The sequence below is a fragment of the Salvia splendens genome, chromosome 16 (assembly GCF_004379255.2).
Source record: "Salvia splendens isolate huo1 chromosome 16, SspV2, whole genome shotgun sequence".
NCBI lineage: Eukaryota > Viridiplantae > Streptophyta > Magnoliopsida > Lamiales > Lamiaceae > Salvia > Salvia splendens.
This window is the reverse complement of record NC_056047.1, coordinates 30,442,076-30,458,640: the sequence shown is the minus strand read 5'-3', so window position 1 is coordinate 30,458,640 and position 16,565 is coordinate 30,442,076. Positions and strand designations below refer to the sequence as shown.

Here is a 16,565-nt window from a genome sequence, read left to right as displayed (position 1 = left end):
TGGAAGCAGTTCAGAAGTGGCGCCAATATCTTTTGGGGCATACGTTCGTCATTCGCAGCGATCAGAAGAGTCTGAAAGAGTTACTTCAACAGGTGGTGCAGACCCCCGACCAACAACTTTACGTACGGAAATTGATGGGGTATAAATTCACAATTGAGTATAAAAAGGGGAGTATGAACAGAGTAGCAGATGCATTGTCACGCAGGGAGGAACCCACGGACACCACGGCCCGAGCCACCGAGACCGAACCCGACGACGGCAGCGCCGAGGTGCAGTGTCGCCAGCTAATGGCCGTGACCCAGCTGGTACCGAATTTGCTGGAATTACTACGTCGCGAGACGGCGTCTTCACCGCAAATGAGGGAGTTAGCGTTGAGTATTCGGAATGGCACGGCTGCCGCGCACCTTACGTTGGTGGATGGGCTCGTGTACTACAGGCGGCGCATTTTTGTGGGGTCACGCTCATCCGCTAGAGCGACCATCCTTACCGAATATCACAGCTCACCTTCCGCGGGCCATCCTGGATTTGAGCGGACGTTGAGAAGGATTCGGACGGAATTCTATTGGCCTAAGATGAAAGCAGAGGTGAAGAAGTTTGTAGATGCCTGCATCGTGTGCCAGACGACGAAATATTCGACCCAGAAACCTGCGGGCCTTTTACAACCTCTACCCGTGCCCACACAGGTGTGGGAGGATGTATCGATGGATTTCATTATAGGGTTACCGCAGTCAAGAGGCTATACTACAATTACGGTGGTGGTTGATCGATTGTCGAAGTATGCCCATTTCGCCCCGCTACCTACCCGTTTCGATGCTCTGAGAGTGGCTCAACTATTCGTCAACACGGTGGTACGTCACCATGGATTCCCATCTACGCTCGTTTCGGACAGAGACTCGGTATTCCTGAATCAGGTGTGGCTAGAGCTGATGCGTTTGAGTGGAACTAAGCTCAATTTTTCAACCGCATATCATCCACAGTCAGATGGACCGACGGAGGTCCGCAATCGTGGATTGGAGCAGTATTTGCGGGCATTTACCTCAGATCACCCCTCAAAATGGGCAAATTTCTTGTCGTGGGCAGAGCTTGCACTCAATTGTTTTCATCACTCGGGGTTAGGTATGTCACCTTTCAAAGCGCTGTATGGCCGCGAACCTCCGAGCCTGGTTTTCACATAGTCCTCGGCGTCGACCCCTACGGCGGTGCCAGATCTGATTCGGCAGAGGAGTGTGTTATTGGTGGACTTGAGGAAGAATTTGGAGCGTGCTCAACAACGCATGCGTGACTCGGCTAACAAGCATCGACGAAACGTTGAGTTTAACGCTGGAGATAGGGTCCTCCTGAAGCTGCGGCCATATCGCCAGCACTCGGTTGCTTGACCAGAATCGGTGAAATTGGCTCGTCGGTATTACGGTCCCTTTGAGGTCTTGGAGCGTATCGGCCCTGTGGCGTACAGATTGCGGCTGCCAGAGGGGAGTCGTATTCATAACGTTTTCCACGTGAGCCTCCTTCGTCGTTTTGTGGAAAGGGACACGGAAGATGAGGGAATGGAGTTACCTTCGGAGTTTTTTGGCGATCGACCGATAGTGTATCCTGTCCGGGTGTTGGATCGAAAGGTGCTTTGGTACGACGGGAGGCCGGTTGAGCACGTCTTAGTTCGTTGGTCCGATGGGACAGACTAGCCAACTTGGGAGCCGATTGAGGTAGTGCAAGGGAGATTTCCGAATGTTCTCCTTGAGGACAAGGAGGTTGCTATGGGGGAGGGGGTTGATACAGACCCTAAGCGTCCTGATGATGAGGCAGCAGTAGACCCTAAGCGTCCTGGTGATGAGGCGGTAGTAGAGGCTTCGAGTGATTCTGACGAGGGTGAGTCGGAGCCCGAAGAGGAGCAGCAGCAGCAGCAGAAGACGTCCATCGCCGCAACGAGGCCGGCGAGGCATCGACGTCCCCCCGAGAGGCTTGGAGACTTTGTTTCCAAATAGGCGGGCATGTTGCCTTTTATTTTATTTCCTTTTGTTCTTTTCGGTTATTTTATTTCCAAGAATATTGTTTTTATTATTTAATTTACGTAAGTGTCGAGCGTAACTATAAGCTCCGTTTCGGGTTTTCTTTGTTGGTTCTTTCCCGAGATGAACTAGGTTTAGGAGTCGAACCAACCCTAGGGTCCTTAGATTATAAATAGGCCTTTTGTTCACAATTCCATGCTATGAATGAAATATTATTTTGGCCAATTATCGTGTGACAACTGAAACCCTAGACGACAAGCTGCCCGACGGGAACGAAAATCCCGCGCACAGTTGTCTTCTATCTGCCGTCGATCCATTCTTGGACGTCGGACGTTCGAGTGTTGCTAGCATCGCGGTTGCTAGTGCGTTGAGGGCGGGAGGCTCTTAATAATTGTGTACGTAAAGTCTCTTCCATTGATTTGTTAGTTCCTTTTGCTTATGTAATCTTCTTCAATGTGATTGCGTTCAAGCTACTTAGTGTCGGAGGCCCCAATTCCTCTACACTTTCATCATTTCCCTATTTGAGGCCCAGACCACAAACTCATATAACCCTGCAGGTCCTATCTAGGCCCTAGCTATTAAATTGTATTATTCACAAATCGAACCTATTTTACTTGTAAAAATTGAAAACGTTGAGCAATTATAATACGAAAATATCTTTTTTAATTTGAAAAATAAACGTGAAATTAAAAAAATATCAAAATAAGAAAATTATTAACTACACCCTCCGTCCCTCAAAAATATGCACTCTTTCATTTTTAGTCCATCCCACAAGAATATGCACTTTCCAATTTTGAAAAGTCTTTTCTCTCTAATGAGGTGAGACTCATTCTCCACTAGCAATACTTTATTTACTTTTTCTCTCTACCTCTCTCTTATTTTACCAATTTTACATTAAAACTCATGCGGACCCCAAAGTAAATATTATTTGGGGACGGAGGGAGTAAAAATTATAAATTTCATTTTTAATTCTACCGTGTCTGTTTAATTTTAGAGAAGTTTTGTGTGTAAATTTTGACCGAAAAAATCAAAATGAGATCTCCACTTCCCAATTCTTAATATAAAATTATAATTATACTTCCAGTTCACAACATAAAATTTAACTCTCCTCTCCGTCTTCCTCCACTTCATTTCTTCTTCCATTCTTCTTCTAGGATTTAAATTCCAAAATCCGGCCCGTGCACCTGCAACGCTGGGACTGGCCGCAACCGGGCGCGACCCCAACACCTCCAAAGCTGGGACGAGCCGCAACCAGGCGCAGCTCCTGGCCTCTCCTCCATCCCCAGGTGCGGCTTAGGCCGTGTCTCGCCTCCCTCCAACGTGCCAGGCCGCGGGACGGTACCCAAATGCGGTCCGGCCCGCGGCGTTGTGGATGCTCTTAATTCCATTGCATCTCCTATATGAGCACTTTTTACAAAAAGATATTTGTTTCATTTTATTAATTGTAAATTTTACTAATTGATATAACGCCACACATTATCTACTGTACTTAGGCATGCACACGGTTCAAAAACTGTCGGTTCATAGTTCAAATTTCATTGAACCTGAATTGGCCCGCCAAGGTTCTAGGCGGTTCCGGTTCAAAAAACCGCTGGTTTTCAGCCGAAATTGCCGGTTCCCGGTCGGTTCGGTAGTTTAATTTTTTCCCCCGTTTTAGTCTTTATTTCAACGAGAGTACAAGTCACAACTATAGTTACTACAATTTACACTTAATGTTGGACATGAGTCTTTCAGTTGAAAGAGAGTATATTGGATGATTCTCTTTTATAGCTACATGTTTTTGGATGTGTTACTTTTTCTTTCAATGTGGGATAAAAGTCATTATTTGTAACTACATGATAGATTTCCATCATCTTTGTTTATATTAGTTTATATCTTGACTATCTTCTATTGTAATAATTTAACAACAAATATTATTACATAAAGTACTATTCATTAATTATTTATCATTATCGATTCGTTTGTGTATAAGTTTATGTATATGTTAACTAATAAATACCATTATACACATGAACAAAATAATTATTAAAAAATTGTATTAATCTAGCTATAACTATTATATGAATAATTATTTAATATAAAAATCATATTATTCAATAATTGTTTATTCTTATCAATCAAGAATATATTCACAAATAATAATTTTATTTATATAAATAATACTTTATACTACATCTATTAGAATAATAGCTATTATACAAAATCATACTATTAGTCTACTACTAATATATAAATATATAAACTATATTATACCGCTATACAAATCATTCTTTAGTTATCTATTTTTATCATTATTATACAAATTATATTAATTGTTATTTTTTCACATTTTAATCATTATACTAAGAAAAAATAGCAACACACTTACATATAAATCTAATTATTTGAACACATCCACATTCTATAAATATACAAATTATGAGCAACATGCAACATTCAAATTTAATTAATCTATTCAAACTAAACTACTCTAGTTGATACTATTATTATCTATAAATTTATCTTTAGAAAAAGAATCATGACAAAATTAAAGATAAAGTTAGTGAATAATAAAATGTAGTATAAAATAAAGAACATCAGAAAACAAAAGAAAGTTTTGTATCTCACATTGGAAAAAGATGAATGAATGATCTAAACATATATTTATAAAAGAAAATACTTCAACATATTTTGTCCCACATTGAAAGTAAAACACAAAATATTCAAAGATGTTTCTATTTTATAGAAACGACCAAGAATGGTTCTTAGAATTCATAGGCCCAACAAATAAATATGGGCTATTATGAAATTCTTTTATCTTGTATTTATTTATTTTTGAAAATTAATTTTTAAATATAAAAATTAATTTTTATAAATAATAAATATATGTGTTTAAAATTTTATTCAAACCACCGGTTCCGGTTCTTGAAATTCTTGAACCTGAACTAGCCCGCATGAACCGCTGAACCGTCTGCCGGTTCGGAACTGCCCTGCTGGTTCCGGCTCCGGTTTGTGAACCGGCGGTTCCGAGCCTCCGATTAACTGATGGTTCGGTTCGGTTTGTGCACACCTAACTGTACTGGATAAAAATCTCATAAGATTGGGTGATCAAATAATGCCGTCCATAGGATCTCTTAATTGGGTCGTCACCCTAGATTTGTTAATTCTATAAGAATGGGATACTCAATATGTATGTATATTAACTTCATAATATGATAGTAGTACTAATATTTTACACTAATATTTATTTGATAGTACTGCAATTTTGGGATTTGGTGGGTAAGAATTTTTCTCTCTGTTTTATACTCCCTCAGTTCCTCAAGAATATGCACTCTTTCCTTTTTAGTCTGTCCCACAAGAATATTCACTTTCTAATTTTGGAAAGTCTTTTCTCTCTAATAAGGTGGGACCCATTCTCCACTAACAATACTTTATTTACTTTTTCTCTCTACCTCTTTCTTACTTTACCAATTTTACATTTAAACCCGAGCCGACCCCAAAATGCATATTCTTTAGGGAAGGAGGGAGTATTTATATATTCCCTTTGTCCGCCATTAGGAGTCTTGTTGACTTTTCTGCACTCATTTTATAAAAATTGTGATAAATAGTTAAAATTGAGAACTGGTAAAATAAGAGAGAGAATAATGTAAAAAAGTCAACGGGACTCCTAATGGCGGACGTAGGGACGTAGGGAGTATATATAAAAAATTTATGACTAACTTATATTTTGTTAGTAGTAATAAATTATACTTCCTTTGTCCCATGGTAGTTGATGCACTTCTTTTATTATAAGTAGCATGTAAAAAATTAAGAAATTTTTATAAATAAGAAAATCAAAATTCAAAATTAAAAAATTCTTATATGTTTTCAAACAGAATAGCTTGAAGATCATCGAAAAGTATAATATTATGAAACTTACTCAGTAGCTAGTACATAATACGTCCCTCACTTTCATAAACAAAAGAAACAAAAATACTAGTTCAAATTTAACGCTATCACAAAAATCCCTCCAAAATTATTATGAGTCCTAAAATAAATTTCTCCAATCCAAAATACTTTTTTCAACTTGAGACAAAATTAAGGGGAACACTCACTCAAAAACATGATTTGAGGTACACTTGGAACACCTTGGTAACCCTACAAAGCCAAAAAATATGTATAGCTAGACCTCGTCATTGTACATTATAGAACCCGTGTCATTTCAAAAGTGAATATTTTATGGGACGAATGAAGTAATAATTTTTCGAGACCTCGTCATTCTGTAAATAGAAACAAATTTATCTAATCGTTAGATCTGTTCAGTGTTATACCACCTAAGTTGTAAATAGCAACAAATTTGTTTCCCAATGTAAGAAAACTTTCAAACAAATAATACAGCTTTTCGTGATAAGTAGTCAAAGCCTATTCACGTTGTGAAATATTATTTTGCTTCTGCAAGGAACCAATTTTATCACCTACTGTGATAACATGTTCCAAGTGTTAGGTTTGGTATACTGAAAAGCATGTTTCAAGCAAGTTCGCGCGAATATAATCTTGCTTGTATACAGAAAACTCTACAATCCACTTTTAACCCGATTCAGTATTATTCGAGCAGTATCGCACGAATAGGATCAGTATATTAATACATTGTGTTTGCTTGTGCATTTATAAGATGTTTTATAAACATTTATATGTATAAGAAGCAAACAAAGTCTATGTCTTTTGCTTAGTAGACTGGTTGTGGGCGTCGTCCACTTTAAGGTAACACAGTCGGTTCTATGCAATGCTTTGCAAAAGAAAAAGAAGAATTTCATAACCCAGATAGCCTTAGACTACCTATCGTGAAAGGTTGCAATGTCAATCCGATTATTTCAAAGCCTTTCTGAAATAAGATGACGTTGGTGTGGTATATCACTGAATGGATCTAACAGCAAGACATGTCTTTATGCTATCTACTGAAAGACTAGGTCTTGATAAAATACTATTTCTTAATCTACATACGTTAGCATTGAGCATACGGTATTGATTATGCACTACTTTGACTTATCAAAAGGTGCGGGTTTTTCGCAACCCAATAATCCTGATATATTGGGTAATGATGATTAATATCTAGCGGTGCTAGGATTGCTATTATATTGAATCGTACGCGAGGTGAGCCTCGTTTATTAATGTCCTCAAGAGGATCTTGAACAAGGTTTTTATTATTCGAAAACTGGTCAGATGAAATTTAATTATTCCATGAATAATAAATAAGTGTTTCTTGCTAAGTCCACTCTTGGAATTAATAAAATGTTAATTAATTAAGTCCATAACAGACTTTAATTAATTAATGCCTACTTATATCTTAAGCGCGAGAAATAAATAATAAACAAAATGGAAACCCGGATTACTTGTAATTTCGGATTTGGATGGGGAGGTCAATATTAATTCTGTAGTGGCTGCTCGTAATATTCCAATATAAGCTTGTATTAAATTGTGGGTTTAATTTAATTAGTAAAAAGCTAATTGGGGGAGGCCATATCCAAAACCTTCCATAGATCCCTGACGAGGCCCAATATGAACTTAATATAATTAGGAGAATAAATGAGACAGAAAACACAATTTTTAAAAGATGAAATTTTCGTCCCTTCTCTTTTTGAAGGAGGACAAAATTTTCTAATTTTCTCCTCCGTGAGTTTTTCAGCTCCTTGGTGGGGCTCGAGGGCGATACGCGCAGATTGAATCAAGTTATATGGAAGATAACCGACCGGGTGGATCAGTTAGCAAATGTCGTTGCCACTTGATCAAGGCGTTCTCTCTCGTTTCACCGAAATATATATGTATAACTCCCAAACTTGCACTACTTTAACAGTAAAATGGGAAGTACGGGGCGGATCCCACAAAGAAACTGGTGCGTTGAGTGTGTGAATAGTGAACAGGGGGTCGGCTGCTGCCACGCTTTAAGTTGGGAGTTTTTAAACTACTGGATTACGCTAGGCAGAATATAAACTAACTACTTGATCAAGGGACTCATCATGATGGAAAACAACTGACGGATCAAGTAAGCGATAATCTCAAATAAAGACCTAACTACCTAAACATGCTTCGGAACTACAAATCACTTTGTCATTCAACATAGTTAAACACATGATCGAAAAATTTAAAGTTGAAGCTAAACTGGAACAGTAGACAAGATGTCGAAAATAAAATAACTACGGTCTTTATACTCAGAACAGTACTGTGAACATGCAAAATACAAAAAAGATTGATTCTTTAACTACAGAACAACACGGAATTAAACTTAAACAACCAAAACTGGAAAGTAGGAAAGCGAATAAAGCTGAGAAGCATCTCGGTCGGAACTCGAGACAACGCCGAACAGATATTGATTTCTCTGACGCGCTCCCTTCGGTCGCTCTCTTCTAACTAACCATTGCTATTATTGTCACGACCGCCCTTACTAAGGATAGTGAAGACGGGGAAAACGTGATGAGGGGAGGGACTAAGGAGCGGGGAGGAAAAGGGGGATGCAATGAAAGACAACAATAAAGGACGAGATTGAATATGAACACCCAATTAACTTCAAAAAGAAATATTTTGGTCTATCGAATAGTTAAACAACGGATTAATGTCTCAAGGTAAATAATGTCATAACGTAGTGTGGGGAAAAACGAAAGACTTTAACAAGAGCGATTTGAAACATGGCAGCAGAAAAACAAGTATCAAAGGAGAGTCATAGGATGACGCCCATGTATGAAGACACGACGCATCCGGGAATTCCTAAAGCTCACTCAACATCCGCTGCAACATCCCGCTCAACCTGCACATAGGGAAAACATATGCAGGGCAGAGTACTTATTGTACTCAATGGGCTCATGCCGAAAACATTTTATAACAGTTATGTCATCCATACCAGTGAACTCGAGTTTTACATGTAGTTAAGAAATATCATCGAGAACACAAAAACATTTTCATAGTCTGGCCAGACAAAACAATCTCCCCACTTTCTCATCAATCAATCAATCATTCACATCCTCTTACCATAGTGCGACGAAAGTGTGGCCACACTATTCGCCCACGAGACCGGCCGACTTGCAAGGACGGCTCCCGATCCCACCTGTGTACACAGGCTGATAGGGTTTGCGGCCCTACTCAGACCCGAATTCGTTTATCATAGCCCTATAGCCTAATGGAGCAAACTCACAAACTAGGCATCAAGCACAATCTCAACATAGCTCTACAGCCTAACGGGGCAAGCTCAAACGAACTAGGCATCAAGCACAATCTCAACATAGCCCTATAGCCTAACGGAGCAAGCTCAAACGAACTAGGCATCAGACAACAATCTCATAAACAAAACATCATGGCATGACATAATAAGTTAAACCACCCTTATAACACCACATCATATTTTCGGAAAATAAAAGATTTGTAAAAGAAAGCCCACCTCGCTTGCTTAGATAACACAATACGCAATTCAAAAGCAACCCTCGTTCCTTATGCTCACGTACGCACAACAACCTTGTCAACACCACAACACAATCAGCCTTCCATCAATACAATTTAACATGCATGTCCTATCGTTCCTTTCATCGTTCTCTTAAATTAACAATCCCAAACATTCATCAACATAAGGAAAACTTGTCATAATATTTCTCAACGTGTCACACATAACCACGTCATAAGATACGTTCCTTAATCACTCATGTATCATTTATTCACTCAAAACTTGACAACAAGTAATATTTTAACATGACAGAAATCTGGCAGAACTGCGCGGTTGTTTTGTAAAAATCATTAAAAATCCATCTGACCTCCGTTGGGGCTGAAATTTTACCACAACACAGTAGACACATAAAATATCATCTAGTTAAAATTTCACATCAAAATCACATCTTTAGATCTGTCAAATCAAAAACGAAACTCACTGGACGAGAATACAAATTCTGACAGAACTGCGCAGTTAACTTTAAAAATTCATTTAAAATTCATCTTTCGTCAAAAGGGGCTGAAATTTATACACAACACAGAAGACATCTCAAATATTACTCAGTTAAAAAGTCGCACAAAAATACGATCGTTTGGTCAGTCATACACACGTCGGAATCTACTGTCCGAACACCACAGTTTTCAGGTTTCACAATTTCGAAATTAGGGTTTCTTCCTTATTTATCCAAACACAATTTTTCATGCATCCAACACATAATCATGCTTCAAAAAGATCTCACAACCATGTTCTCATATATTCACATAGTATTCACCAACGAATCATACACAAACTCATCCATACACATCAATAAACGCATATAAAAATACTTTCTCATGCAACCATCAATCCCAACCGATTAATTTTTAGATCTACGATTTCTACACTCACTATATGCATGAGAGGTTTAAAAATTATGGATTCTAAGGTAAGAATGAGAAGGATGAATCAAAGTATACCTTTCTCTTGAAAAACAATCTGTAGAAACAACGAATGGCTCGATTCTTCAATGATTCTTGAGTTTCCAACTCCAAAACGAAGCAAGATTGGAGAATTTGTGAAGGATTGGTGGAGAAGGAGAGGGAGAAAGGGAAAAACGTGTGGGAGAGAGGAGAGGGAGAGAAAAAGGCGTTGAAATAATGGGGCTAGGGTTTGGGTTTCTCCCTTTTTATATTCTAGGATTAATTCCCCACTTAAATAAATAAAAATAAAAATAAAACAAATTGCGGAGTGAAAATAGGGAAAAGGGACGTGTACTAGGGGAGTATTTTAAAAAATATATATTTAAATCCTCAATTAAATAGGAATAGGATTTAAATTGGTAATTTCTTGTAGGAAAAGACTCCCATAAAATAGGTAACAAATAAATTAATCCCACAAGTAATTGAAAGGCATATGGGCGAAAATTATGTAGAATAGCATAGGGATAATTTAGTTTGGATTTAATTTAGATAAATATCCCAAACTAATTAATTAAATCCAAGAAAGAAAGTATTATTCTCAATGGATAGGAGGGCCGAAAATTCCAAATAATATGGCTAGAAATATATGCATGATCCCACTTAACTTAATTCACACATTGGAAGCTTAATCATATTAACTCACATAACCCACAACAACTAATTTTACATAATTAACTCAAACACATAGAGACTCAATTTCCACAAAAGAAATTCTTATTCAACATCCACATTAATAGAAATAGAAGTCGCAAAATTTTGGGGTTCTACAATTATCTAACTAAGCTATCTTTGGAACTGGGGAAAACTTGGAACTGGAAACTAAACTAAAAAGAAAAGCTAAACTAGAAGCGGAAGGAAGATCTTTTTAATGGTGCTGCATCCTCTATTTATAAGCTCTCCGCAGCATTCTCCAGCTAGGATAACAACTTTGGCAGTGAATATTCGTCCTTGCTGGGATTGAGCGCCTCATCGATTGATATGTGCCCTTCTTCTAGAATGCAGTGGTTCTTCAATAACGGAATGGGGATTCGGCTTTGTCCTTGCGTCTTACGCATCAACACGTGCCCCCTTCTAGAATGCGGTACTTGATGATCGCCATCCAGCGCATCAGCCACACGTGTCTTTCTTCTGGAATGCAGTGGTCCCTCGTCTAGCTGCTTGATCACCCCTTTGATCAACCCTCGCAATTTTTGACCTTTTTTGCCTTCTGTGCCAACTTGATCAGCTTGGCCTTGTTGCCTTTGGTCAAGCGGCATTCCTGCACAATTAACACTTGCTTTGCGCGATAAACTGATCAAGTAGCATACATTTTACCCTTAAACCGATGCATGAAATAGGCCTTATCAAACTGCTCACACTTAAAACATACTTGTCCTCAAGTATAAAGAAAAAGAAAAGAAAAAGATAAGGCACATATTAAAAGATTTACTCGTTTCAAGAAAGTAAAATAAAACGAAAAAGAACACAAGACTCGAAACAAAGACACATATTCACATAGATGCATAAAACCGAATAAACTTCCAACAATCATACCCGAAGTCGAGGTCAATCCATTTGCCAGCAGTTTATGTTTCTTCCCTTTCGCGTTCACTTGATCAAGGTGTCAGTTTGTTAAGATAGCTCAATTTAAACCAACTGCTGGATTCACTCAGTCACTCATTTCTCACCAGAGATGTTAGGACTGTTCACTCAGTAATTGCCACACATTTAATGCCTTGAATCGGACTGCACAAGATAGTTCCTTAAGGTCTTTGTTTCGGTTGTAATGGGGCTTAAGGGGAGTAACTTGATAGGGCAGGATCCTAGGGGTTCTAAGTTAAAATTTCAAAAATATAAACTGGAAAAAGAAAAGCACATTAGTCAAGGGACCAAGATCTGAACCACTCTTCTGGATCAGGCTGGGTTGTTATTTTGGCTCTTGATATTTCACTTGGTTAAGCTGTGACCCTTAGCTTTCACTGGGTCAGGTTACAATATTTTTCCTGCCCTCTTTTTTTCTTCAGCTTTTCTCAACTTTCTCTTTTTTTTCGAACTGATCAATCTAACCGACCAACCTAACTGACTAACATGCTCAACCCGGCTACCCTTTTATTTTAGCTTTTCTAACGTTATCCCTTTTTCTTTTGAAATAATTCGTCTCTCGACCCCTTTTTCTCATGTGTTACAAAATGTAAATATTTGGTTTTAAGGTTTCAAAAGACGGGTAAAATTGTATATGGCTCAACGTGGCTTTCTAGGGGGTGCCTTTTCTAATGAGGCGGGTTCGTGAAACGAAGGAAGGATTGGCTCAATTGGTTAAGTCCTAATGCCTTTAGTCCGTACTACTTGTGCAATTTTCCTCTAAATATGAAAAAGTAGCCCCTCGTATATTTTTCTTTGTAAAAATAGTAGAAAGTGTTCTACTTTGGTGTATAACTCACATTTAGAGAGGCTTCACAGGAGGATTTAAAAATTGAGCATTTCCATCATACTTACGTCATTCAAACTGATCAAGTTAGGCAATCAAGTTTCATATGTAAACGTACTGTATCCTTTTTCTTACTATTTTCCAGGCATTCATATCTTTCATTTATCCAGTTCATGCATACTGCCCTAATTATTTCTATCTATTTGTTTGAAAATTGTATAAGCTGACATGTATGATTCAATTAGACTAACCCTCCCTCTCCCACTGCATATTAGCTCACCCTCGAGCGACTTGATGCAGTGGTAAAAGGGTTAGGCAACGGCACATGTAGAATAAACCAAGGAAAACTTCTCACACTTTGACCAGACACTGGGCTAGGTGGGAGATATTGTCAAAAATCAGAGCATACCAAAAAAAAACAAAAACGAAAAACACATAGGCAGTTAAAAGGAGCAAGGAATCCATAAACTTCTCACACTTAGCCCAGGCACTAGACTAAGTGTGAAAACGGATAATATATACGTATTATACAGACCAAATTCAAAAATAAAACATAAATTGTTTAAGTTTGAAACGAGCTGGGTAAGGGGGGTATACTACTTCCGGGGCGGCTGAGCAGGTGGAGCAAAGGATGGCCTGGTGGGAGTGGAGGTACGCCGTCTTTGAGGAGAGCGTGTAGAGGGAGATGGTGGGCGCCTTGTGCTGGGTTGTTGCGCCAAGGGGCTAGCTGGATCGCGGATCGCTTCAAGCATCCTCTCCATCGCTGTCCCAACCCTGGTCATCAGCCCCAGTTGGGCGTGGGAGTTCTCCACCAGCTGCGTCATCATTTACTCCATGCGGAGCTTCCATCCATCGTCGCCTTGAGCAGCCTCCTCTTGCTCCGTCCTCTGAGGGGCCTCCACTGCCAGCTGGGGCCTTTGTTGCTTGCTAGGGCTCGTTGTGTGTTCAGCTGGCCACTGCCTCTCCTCCTGCTGGCCCTTTTGTTGCTCCCTCTGGCCGGTAACGTAGAAGCGAAGCTTCCCACCGCGCGCCTTCTCAAGTACTTATATTCGAACAAAGAAATTCAGGTCAAATAGTTCAGGTTTGGGGCATCGGCGGGGGCACTCTACACTCTCTTGGATCTCCAGGATCCAGTTTCTCCTCAAGTATGCTCCTAGGAGATTGCAGATGTTTAAGTGGCTGGCAGGTCGGGTAGCAATCTGATTGATGGATTAGGCCAGCCAAAAGCCCAGATGGACTTTCCTCTGCTCTCTCATGCTCCACATGAAGTAGAGCTCCGCCAGGGTGATGATAGCCATGGTATTGGCTTTGAAGGCTGGCGCTCTCTCGTGGCTCAAGGCCTTCCAGACGGCTTGCTGATTAAAGTCAGGCTTCCTGTGCGGGAGGCCGATATCACGCCCGAACCACTCCCCGTTGGCCACTTAGGCTTCTGTATAGAGTCCCATCTAGATGGAGAACTCATTTAAACTCATCTTTTGGCCATGACCAAACACCCGGAAGGAGACGCTCCTAGCCTCCAAGTCTGTGCTGCCGGTAAACCAGAAGGAAGTGAAAAATTCCTTGGCCAGGACCTCCGGAATCGGGGTGGCATCCACATCCAGGAGCCATTCGAATCCAATGCCGGTGATGTACTCGGTGAAACGCTCCTCGACTTGTATTTTCTCCAAGGAGGGTTGATGGAGCTTTTTTCCTACCATCAGCCTCTTCTACGTGGTTACCCGCTGGTTGACCTCCTCCTGCCACTTGGGATTGTCGAACTCTAGCATCTGTTGGAGGAGGTCAGTGGTTAAAGCCACAGTTTATTTGGAGTAGTCGGCGGCAGGGGGTGTTGCAGGCCTTCCTTGTTGCCTCCTGGACGTCCGGGTCCAGTGGAGTGCACGCCCCTCGGTGTCACTGCCTTCGTCTCCTTCTTGCGGCAGTGGGGTGGCAGGCTGGCCGGGGTCCCTGATGACAATGCCCTGGCTGGCAGGGCGGATTTTCTTAGGAGGAGGAAGAACAATCTCCTTCCCCTTCCTCTTTCGTTCTTGCTACGCATGGCTGTCCTCTGCAGCCTCATCTTCATCTACCAGGCGAGGCCTCTTTTCTGGCTCCTCCTCCCTCCTCGGCTGATTGGCCCTCAGGGCCTCCGCGCCCTCTAAAAGCCGGTCCATACTCATACGGCGAGTCCGGCGACAGCGGCTACTCCTCCCTCTCCAGTACTAGTTCATCCTCCACATTCGGAATGAAGTTCCATTCCGCCTCCCTTTTTTGTAGTAGAACATCGCTGGGAGGAGGCGGAAAGTCCTTCATATCATCATCATCGATTTCTACCACCTCTATCTATGGTGGCCCTTGGACAGAGGCGGAGTTAGAACCCCCGCCACTCACAAGTGACGGGATGTTTAGGGCGGGTGTGCCCTCTTCTGGTCCAGGGCTAGCCCTGCCAGGATAGCCGATGAGCGGCTCTAACTCCGCTTCTCCCCGCTGCGGGGTAGATATGCCCTGGGTGTGAGCGGCGACAGGCTGCGCTGGACCCTCCTCCCCCTCTTCGTCATCAGAGTTGTCCCCGCTATACTGTACCAGCGGGAAGATGGGGGTAGGTTTAGGAGCGTGAGGGGGAGATTGTGTTTTGGGAGGGGATTTTGTTTTGGGAGGGGATTTTGTTTTAGGGGAAGAAGGTGGGGGATTTTGGGATGTGGGAGTTGGAGCGGGATCGTCAGATCGGGAAATTCCTAATTGTGCTTTAAGGGTGGCGAAAGCCACTGCGGGATCTATCCCAGTGGGTAAGCTGCGGAGGAGGCGCTCTAGTCGTCTCTGGAAAATGGGGTCCAGTGTACTGGGTGGAACGGCGTCGCTGGGTTGTGGCGGTGGTACCGCCATGGCTGGCGTGGAAGGTCCACGGCCACTGCTGGTGGCGCCGGGAACCTTCTCACTGGATGACGTGGTGATTTGTGTGATCTTCATTGTTCTGATATATGGGGGGTTTCTCTTTTCTCTGTGGAATCGGTGGTGCTTTGGCTAGGGTTCTGAAACTTGAGAGAAATGGATGAGAGCAAACAAGTGTACTGTAGGCGGTTGGGAGAAAAAGTGAGGTACAGTGCAGAACACTCCCTTTTATAGCCAATGTAGATTGTTGGTATCCGTGCGACTCTTTGAGCACCGGCATGCTTTTTCAGAGTGACAGCTGGCTTGGATTCCTTGATACGCTTCGTCCTCCAGTACGACTTTTCAACTCAATAGTTTGCCTTCCCCAACGTTTCGTCTTTCCACGCTTTTTCAAATGAGCGCGTCCTTTCATCACCCTGCCTTGATCAATCAAACCACTTCAACCACATAAATTAAATCCAAATTCCAACTGATCAAGCGGACAAGTGATGCCAGATGAATACTCAAATATTAACCACTTGATCAGTTTCTTCCTTATTCCAATTCTTAATTTCCTAAGTTTTTAAATCTAATAATACGAAAAATATTTACACTAACTACCAAGGACTTGACCGAGTGCCCTTAGGACGTCACTTGATCAGTTTGTACGTTTAGAATTTAGTTGCTAGATCAAGCAGACTACCCAAGAGTACTCAGTTACTCCTTATACCTGCTTTTGCTGGAGAGAGTTAGGCATGAGGAGTGGAATGTCGTCCACCACACACACCTCCGTTCCATCTCTATAAGGCTTCACCCTATGCCCATTCACCAAAAAGGAAGACGAATCAGGGTCGCTTCCTTGGAGTTCGATTGCTCCATTTGCTCGTATGCCGATGATGGTATAGGGGCCTATCCACCTTGACCTT

At 41.1% G+C, this 16,565-nt stretch overlaps 1 protein-coding gene across 1 annotated transcript; it reads right to left on the bottom strand.

Annotated features, from left to right (window-relative positions):
• Positions 1–15,114: 15,114 nt before the first annotated feature.
• LOC121770489 (vegetative cell wall protein gp1-like) lies at positions 15,115–15,738 on the bottom strand. The gene has a single exon (XM_042167209.1). It carries the CDS (start codon positions 15,736–15,738, stop codon positions 15,115–15,117), a length of 624 nt encoding a protein of 207 aa, XP_042023143.1.
• Positions 15,739–16,565: the final 827 nt, after the last annotated feature.